At 57.4% G+C, this 8,703-nt stretch overlaps 1 protein-coding gene across 2 annotated transcripts; it reads right to left on the reverse strand.

Moving 5' to 3' along the window:
• Positions 1–369: 369 nt before the first annotated feature.
• LOC114897223 (NADH dehydrogenase [ubiquinone] 1 alpha subcomplex subunit 5-like) lies at positions 370–733 on the reverse strand. 2 transcript variants are annotated; one of them, XM_029225990.1, is made up of 2 exons: positions 654–733; positions 370–572 (listed from the first exon to the last, which is right to left on the reverse strand). In XM_029225990.1, the coding sequence occupies exons 1-2, from the start codon at positions 731–733 to the stop codon at positions 392–394; spliced, it is 261 nt and encodes an 86-aa protein (XP_029081823.1). In that variant the 3' UTR covers positions 370–391. The 2 variants fall into 2 exon arrangements, with proteins under 2 accessions (XP_029081823.1, XP_029081822.1); XM_029225989.1 differs by having other exon boundaries at positions 370–733.
• Between the last annotated feature and the right edge of the window lie 7,970 nt (positions 734–8,703).

An 8,703-nucleotide genomic window follows, 5' to 3' on the forward strand; every position in this document is an offset into this window, starting at 1 on the left:
CCCAATGAACACTTACATTAACACAAAATCTTGTACGTGATCTCATTGCTGCATTAATCACAATAACCCCCAACATGGAAACAACGCAAATGTTTGTCATCACTTCTTTTGGGTATAAACTTAGAAGTGGGATTGCTGGATCATACGGTAATTCTTTTTTTTTTTTTCTGTTTTAAAAAATATTTTTGAAATAATTTGAATGAATGCTCTACAAATCAAAAACCGATTCACAAGTCCCTATTACATAATCAGCAATTTCATCAAGTCTCCTATATATGGTCTGTATCAGTTTTCTTGATTATAAGATGTCAATAATATGGAAATATTTTTAATATAACAGAATATTTAATTACATCAGTTTCCCATAAACACATAAGTCATTTAATGATGTTTATATTGGCCACTTCCATTGGTTGGCAAGAGGCTCTTCCACTAAAGGCTCCCATGGTTTCCATTGCAACATTTTTCTTGCCAGACTTAGTTCATTTTCAGCCTGAAGAATCACCTCTTCTATTTGGCCTCCCTGAAGTTGCTCTTCTAATTTTTTAACATCTGGTTCCGCTTTAACCGTACTCAGCTTCTCAGTTGTAATCTGTTCTGTATACTTTCGGTATGCTGCGTTTTTAGGGATTTGTCCAAGAATCTTTGTATACAATATTTTTAGCCTCTCGTGTGGACTCTCACATACAGCCAGTCCCACAAGGCCAGTGGTCTTCTTCAGCAAGCCCGCCATGACGGCCATACGGTAATTCTGTGCTTAATTTTTTGAGGAACCGCTATACCGTTCTCCACTGCAGCCGCGCCGTTTCACCTTCCCGGCGGCAGTGCACGAGGGTTCCAGTTTCTCCACGTCCTCCCCGGCACTTGTTTTCTGTTTCTTTGCTGTCGTTCAACCATTCTAACGGGTGCGAGGTCAGGGCATCTCCTTTTAGCACGGGTCTTTCCGGTGCTGCGTGGAGAGCAGGGCTGGCAGGTGGGCACTGGTGCAGAACTCTGGGGAGATTACGGTGGCTCGGGGCAGACAGGAGCCGCGGGGTGGGGAGTGAGGAGAAATGGATCCGATCCACTTTGAAGGTAGAGAAAGTGTGGGGCACAAGAGAGCAGAGTCTGAGGTGACTTGGAGTTGGTCCCGAGGCCAGAGCAGGAGGGAGACGGCCGACCGCTCTGCCCCCGAGCCCTCTCCAGCTCCCCTCATCAGTAGGGACCCCCTTCCTGCTGTGTGCTGTTCACCCCACCCTCCAGCACAGCAGCTGGCACCACAGCTGGCTCCGGAGATGGTGCTGGGCGAGGGAGGGGAGGCCTGGTTCCTGAGGATGGTGGCCTGGGCCCCGTCCTCCCGCTGCCACCCCTGGGCGCCCCATCTGTGTCCCCAGCCCCGGTACCAACATAGGCACGGCTGGCAGATGCTGGGAGGGGCTCACCGACCCAGGGCTTGGCGGGGCTTCCCACCCTGCTGGTGGCTGCCTGACATCCAGCTGGAGGGAAGGAAGTGGGAGGAATGGCAGCCTCTGACCAGGTGGCCAGAGGGGCTCACACACACGTGCATCCGGGGGTGAGGCCAGCCCCGGGCCTCTCCAGCCTCTCTGGGGGCTTCCACGGGCCACGGAGCACCTGGGCTGTGGGCAGCACGGGCAGGACCCGGGGCGCCCACCATGCTGGCCTCCAGAGGCTGGAGAAGAGCTGGATGGCCCCTAAGTGCCCTTCGGATAGGCCAGAGGTGGTCACGGTGCCCAGAGGGTGGAATGCTTCTGCGTTTCTAGATGTTCCGGGTGAGTGTTTCCCCTGAGGCTATGTTTTGGGGCAGCAGGAAGGGAGGCACCTGTGTCCACTCTCAGGCCGCAGCAGCCGGAGGCTCGAGGTCCCGGAGGACCAGGGAAGAGGAACCTCCCTGGCGGGGACTCCCGGGTCTGGGACCCGGAATCTTCCCCAACAGCCTCACTTGGGGTGTCTGTGGCCCCCCAGGGACAGGGGTGGGAACCTAGAGATGGCCAAAGGAGGCCCACAACAGGCTGCCCGGAGGGAGTCTCCTGCAGGCCCCAGGAGGTGTGTTCTTCTCCAGGTTTGACCCAGGGGACAGAGCTTGAACATGAGTGAGCCTGAGGCCAGGCTGAGGCCCTCAGGATCCTTGGGGCCTCACAGAGTGGCTGACCTGGGCCCCGGGGGTCGGCTGGAACCTAAGACAAGGTGGGGCCGGGTGTTCTCACCCCAGCACACTTTATCAAAAGCATCTGTACTCCCCTGGGCCCAAGGTGACCTAACCTGAACCCTGTCACTAATTTGGATCCTAACCCTAACCCTAACCTTAACCGAAAACCCACGCTATCAATAACGTCACCGTACAGAGCTCCGAGCCTCACCCTCACCTAACCCATCTGAAGCTTACCCACGCTCTGACCCTGACGCTAATTCTAAAGCCCATCTCCGCCCTCTGGGGGGTTAGGGCCTTCTCTCCCCGTCACTTCTGTGTTCTGATAAATTGGCAGATGCAGAATGAAGCAGACACAACCCAACAAGCACCCACAGTCTCTACCCAGACCCAACACTGGCCACGTCTGCTGTGCTCACGGCTCTGTTTTTAGGCAACCGCGTCACCCTGGTGTGTTGCTCTGTGTCTCCTTCCTTCCCCCTTCGCCGGGGGCCCAACCCGGCCCCGTTCAGCCTGTTCTGAGGGGTGTCTGCTCATCCCTCAGGGTTAAGGGCACCTCCCTCTTCCCTTCGTTGGGGCAGGTGAGGGTTTGGGTGTCGCTGGGGGACGCAGGAGGGAAGACACAGTTGGCATGCATCCGCCCCACCAAGGGCCTGGGGCCATTGTCTCCCGGGTCCCTGCGTCCACCTCCTAACCCTAGAGCAGACCGAGCCTGCACCCGGGGAGGGGAGGAGGGGAGGGGTTACCTCCGAGGCGTTGGCTGTGCTCCTGTGAGAGTCCCCCTTCTCTGCCCCGGCGGCCACGTCGATCAGGACGGCACTGTCCTCTTCCCGGGCCCGTCTGTACAGCATCCCGCTCTTGCATCCCGCCAGGGCCAGGCCCGGGGTGGGGACGGGTGGGCTAGGAGGGGCACGTGGGGCCCGGTCCCTGTCTCACCGCACAGTCCACACTTCAGAGGGGAGGACGGGGCTTGGAGCAGGGCTGGGTCCGGCCCGGGAGCAGAAGAAGTCGCCCTAGATTGGGCCCCTGCTCCAGACCAGGGAGACGGGGAGCACAGGGAGGCTGGCCCCCCAGCTGTCTGTCTGCCCACCTGCCCAGGGAGTGCCTGCCTTCCCCTCCACGTGGCAGGGCCTGGGAAGGCCCGAGGGTGGGCTTGGAGTGCAGACCCCCCCGCCTGCCTGCAGGGGGAACAGACCACCCGTTAATAGAGACAGGGCCGCGGCTCCTCCTCGGGGATCCTGGGCCAGCGGGGAGGACCGTCTGGCCATGTTGACCCTGCGTCCTTCCTGCCGGCGCCTGGATCCCTGTGCGGGGAGGACGGACACCACTGTTGCGGCTGCCGGGTCGGCAGAGCGGGGCAGAGAGCGAGGGGAGGTCTGCGGCCGGGAGGGCTGCTGGTGGCTGGGACGGTGCGAGGGGGGGAGAGCTACAGGAGCTGGGGCAGCTGCCATTTAGTCCAGAGAGCCCGAGGCCTGGAGGAGCAGATGGGAGCCCGCACCAGGCCCCAGATGCCCCGCTGTGGCGAGCGCGAGGGCTGGGGTGGGGTGTTTGTCCGCGGTCTGCGCCGGGGGGCACAGGGACCGACCGAGGCCGCCCCACCTGCCAAGGCCCCGCCCGAAGTGAGCTGCTCTGCGGTGCGTCCAGCGGGCAGGTGGGCAACCGCGGTTCCCCAGGGCTGGGGTCCCCCCACTGAAGCCACTCGGAGCACCTGGCCCTTCTCACCCCCGAGGGCCTGGAGGAGATGCCGCGCCAGGCCCAGGGGCCTGTGGAGCCCTGACGGGCCAGGTGTTTGCCCAGCCTCCCTGGGTCCCTCTACCCCCTTCCTCTGGCGACCCATTCATGGCAGAACGGGCTCCCACCTGGCACAGCGGCTTCCGGAAGAGGCCTCCGAGGTCATGGCCAACATCCCAGCACCAGCCTGGTCTGGCAGCCAAGTCTGGGTCAGCCCTGAGGGCAGAGAGCTGGGAGGGACCCTGTCCTCACGGCCCTGCCCCCATGGCCATTCCCCTTGTGCCCTTGGCTGCCTGTGGAAATCCCTGAGTCTGACCCTTATCCTGGCTGGAGCCCCTGACCTCGGCACCCCAGGACAGGACCGGGAGGGACGCAGTCGAGGAGGAGAAATCCTGGCAGAGGGCAGCCTCAGGCTGACCCTGCGGGGCTTGTGGCAGGAGGGCTTGGCCAAGCTCCCCAGCCTAGGCCGCTGGACACTCTCCTCTGGCTACCGCTGCGAAGGACGGTCCCGGAAGAGACCAACCCGCAGGGTCCCAGGCTCTCCGCTGTCGGTGGCACAGCAGCTCTGGTGGCCCCAGCACTGGCTGCTCAAGAAGAGCAGTGGCAGCAGGTTGCTGGAGGCGAGTGCACAGCTCAGCTGGAGCCCTCAGAGGGACACAGGCGCGTACAAAGGCACACATGCCCTGCGTATAATCTTTTACTTTTCACTTTATACAATGTATTATGGTTTGAAATTTTTTCAAGTTGCATTATTTTAGCAGTTAAAAAAAAAAAATTAGGGCTTCCCTGGTGGCACAGTGGTTAAGAATCCGCCTGCCAATGCAGGGGACACAGGTTCGAGCCCTGGTCTGGGAAGATCCCACATGCCGCGGAGCAACTAAGTCCGTGCGCCACACCTACTGAGCCTGTGCTCTGGAGCCCGCGAGCCACAACTACTGAGCCAGCACGACTAGAGCCCGTGCTCCACAACAAGAGAAGCCACTGCAATGAGAAGCCCGCGCACCGCAACAAAGAGTAGCCCCTGCTCGCCGCAACTAGAGAAAGCCCGTGTGCAGCAATGAAGACCCAACACAGCCAAAAATAAATAAATTTATTAAAATAAATAAACTTCTAAAAAATAGTCTATTAATAAAAAATAAAAATATATTATTAAAAAAAATTTAAGCAAGCAAGCAAGCTACAATTAGCACGGCTGTATTGCTGGGTCCCAGGTGCTAGGAAGGGCCCAGGCCCAGGAGCCACTGCTATACTAGCTTTATTTGACCATAACTTTTAATATATGTTTATATAATATTCAGAAATACATCAGTTAAAAAAAGCTAAGCCTCCAACTACTGTGGCTTTGACACCAGACCTTTGTGTGGCTTAACCCAAAAGGTTTTCTTCCTCACCTCATAAGTAGGGAGGTGCTGGCACCTGGGTGGGTTCAGTGGCTCAAGGGTGTCAGGGCCAGAGCCCTTGCCTGTGGCTGCAGGATTGCTGTGGCAGGTCCAGCCACCGAGTCCACATTCAAGGTACTATGCTAGCTGCACCTGCCCTTCTTCTCGGGAAAGCAGGCGTCATCAGCTAAGCACGAGTCTCAGGCCACCCTCGGCCATGAGGCAGTCTGGAAAGGTGGTTTGGAACAAATGCACCTCATCCTTGGGGGTGGACACATTGCTGGTCTGGGTGAAACCACTGAGGTGAGTGCCCACTGTAGTGACTGCTAGCTGCTAAGGACTCCGTCCTCCTGACACTTGCCTGCTCTGCACAGAGCCTGAGGGGTGGACCACGGATGCTCAAGGCTTCCTGTGCCCAGACGAGCTACCTCGCTTGCACAGCGTGCTCCCTGCCCCCAGGACCCTCCCCCGCTTCCCCCAAACCTTCTCCTTGCACAAAAGGAGCACCCTCCTCCAGGCAGCCTCCCAGCCTGCTCACCAGCCATCTGCCGCCGTCCTGCCTGCTTGTCTCTGGCTGCACAGGGCACTTCCATCCCCGCAGCCTTCACCCCGGTCCAGTGCGTCTGCATGCCTGTCCCCTGCCCCCCGACCCCTATCTCTCCTTCGGCCCCCCTGGGTCCCTACCCCGACTCCCCATCCCCCCTGGTTCTTCCTGCCAAGTGCCCCAAGCCCAGAGCTGGGGGTTCTCAGGGCTCCTTCGCCCTCACCCCACCTCCTTCCAGGCTGCTCTGGCTACGGCTTCACTCTCTGCCCCTCCCCACCTCTGCCGCCCCTTCTCAGGTCCCCGCCCCCTCCCCAGTGCTGGTCTTCTCTTCAGGGTCACCCACTCCTCCTGTTAAATGACTCCTCAGCGAGCCTGTCCAAAACGCTCTGCTTTCTTCCAAAGCACGGGTCACCTTCCAACTACGTAACTGTCTTATTACGGTTATTGTTTAATCTATAGCCACTGTATGTGAAGTTCACAAGGGCAGGAATTTAAAAACCTCTGTCGCGATGTCTCCCAGGTGCCCAAGAGAGGGGCTGGCACGGAGCAGGTGCCGAGTGCCTGCTGAGGGACGAAGGTCAGATCCCCCACGGAAGCTGCCTCCTTCCCCTGGCTTACCATCGGCGTCGTCAACCCCCTCCCCCTGGCTTACCGTCGGCGTTGTCACCCCCCCTCCCCCTGGCTTACCATCGGCGTCGTCACCGCCCCTCCTTCCCCTGGCTTAGCGTCGGCGTCGTCACCCCCCCTCCCCCTGGCTTACCGTCGGCGTGGTCACGCTGCAGAGGCCCTGGTGAGGCGGCTTGTGCTCACCACCCTCCGTTCACGGGGTGCTCTCAGCAGGGACTCGGGCCTCACTTTATCCCCTCGTCCACTCCGTCCCTGTTGTGGGAACCCTCCTACTCGGACGCATCCCTCTGTGATGGACGTGCAGTCCACGTGGCTGTGGCCTCCTGTGGTTTCCCAGCAAGGGCGCTGTGGGCTCCTCCCCACTGAGGAGCATTTACCATAGCCGAAGGCCCAGCCTGGACTCAGCCACCGCTGTGCCCGGGGCCTGCGTGCAGTGCCCTGCCGGCCAGGAGGGGACAACTCCCGACGTCGACGCCCCAGTCCGTGCCCCCTCTTCCCCCACAGCAACCCCGCACTGTAGCGGATCGGCTCCCTGCCCTCTTCTCTGAGCTGCCTGATTGTCCTGAGCCCATGTTTCTACCCGGATTCTCCTTCCTCTGGTTTGCAGGAGTCCTTTACATCTAAGCATCAGGCCCTTTGCCAGTTCTAAACTCTGAGCACACGTCTCTCAGTCTGCTCTCAGTGGTCTGTCTATTCATGGTGTCCTTTGCCCCACAGGAATTTTTACTTTATGGAAACTAACCCATCAAAACCTTGTCTTACGGCTGTGCTTCGGGGATTAAGAAGCTTTTCTGCACTCCCAGCTCACAAATGTATTTTCCCACCGTTCTTTCTACTGGTTTGCGATTCTTTCCCACGGAGACTTTTAATCCTCGGGTCGGCCTGCGTACGAAGTTAGGCTGGGTCAGTGTCCCTTTTCCCACAAACGGTGCTCCTCTGCCAGCCCCGCCCAGGACACAGGCCTCTCGTCCAGGGACCCACGGGCGCCCCCACCAGCACCGAGCCCGTCCGAGGGTCTGTGCGGCCGGCTGTATTTCTACAGTGTTGGCAGTGTTTCTACGGTGGGTTTGTAGCTTTTTTGTTTTCCCCCCGATTTTTTATAATCTGGAAGGAAATCACTGCTCTTGACTCATTTTCAAAGGTGACTAAACTTTTTTAAAGTTTCAAGGTTCAATGTGGATCTTTTCTTCCATATAAATTTTAGAGTTTAAGGTTCTTAAAAAATCAAATGTCATTCTGATTAGGACTGTGCTGGATTTAGCAGAGCTTTCCCATCCCTTCTACTTTTTTTGTATAATTTTGAAAGTGTCTATTAAAGAGCAGGTGCTGGACTTGGATTTGTGACCCGAGACGGGGATGGACGGGCTCTGACCCCATCTGCACGTCTATCTGTGGCGCCTCCTTGAGCCTTTTTCTCCAGTGTCCTCTTTGCTTGAAGCTTTTTGGGTTTTTTTCCTACTTGTGAGTTGGATGTTGGATAATTTATATCTACGAGCGGCTGCTCTAAACTTACATCTTCCCACAAACTCTCTAAGCTCTCGCTCCCTCTTCCACACCAAAGTGAAAGCCTGCGCAGTCTGTACTTGCACTTGCCACGGTCTTACCTCGATTTAAAAAAACAATAGCCATGCGGTTCGGTTCACTCATGGTTTTTCAGGGGCAAGTTTTGTGTCTTGTCAGGAACCGTCCTAGCATTTACAAAGAAAAGAGCTCACCAACCAGTCGAGTACGTACTTTTAAACCAAATTTTGCTGGTTTTGGTACTGCTGCCAAACCCTGTCTTTCCCTTCCTTCATTCCTTATTTGGATTCACTGTTCGTGTGGGTGGACTCCTCCACATAATCCTTCCAGCAAGGGCACTCAAATCCTGAAACCCTGTGTTTCTAAAATGGCTTTCTTTTGTCCTCAGCTAGTGTCTGGCCAAGGGCAGAATTCTAGGGTCGCAACGCAAGGGCTCTCTGGGGCCAGGTCCTACCTAACCCTGCTTTCCTTTCCAAGAGTTCACTCTTCAACAGGGAGATGCTCACAGATGCATGTCACACAATCGATTCTGGCGAAGATTTGAGTCAGGACTTGGACGTGACCTCACCCTCAGGCCACCCCAGCAGGCGGTCACCCCCGAGCTCCTGGCCCCCCACACGGCTGCCCAGGCTGTGTGACAGGCTCCAGAGCAGTGCTGTCCAGTAGGACTTTCTGTGACCACGGAGACGGGCTGCCCCGGTGAGATGTGGCTATGGTGTGGCAAGTGCAGCGGAGGACATGAATTTTTAATTTCA

This window comes from Monodon monoceros, unplaced genomic scaffold, assembly GCF_005190385.1.
Source record: "Monodon monoceros isolate NGI ecotype Baffin Bay Population unplaced genomic scaffold, NGI_Narwhal_1 Super_Scaffold_16, whole genome shotgun sequence".
NCBI classification, from domain to species: domain Eukaryota; kingdom Metazoa; phylum Chordata; class Mammalia; order Artiodactyla; family Monodontidae; genus Monodon; species Monodon monoceros.

Bases quoted from the DNA above. Each gene is read 5' to 3' on its own strand.
- LOC114897223 (XM_029225989.1), bottom strand. From the start codon at position 733: ATGGCGGGCTTGCTGAAGAAGACCACTGGCCTTGTGGGACTGGCTGTA.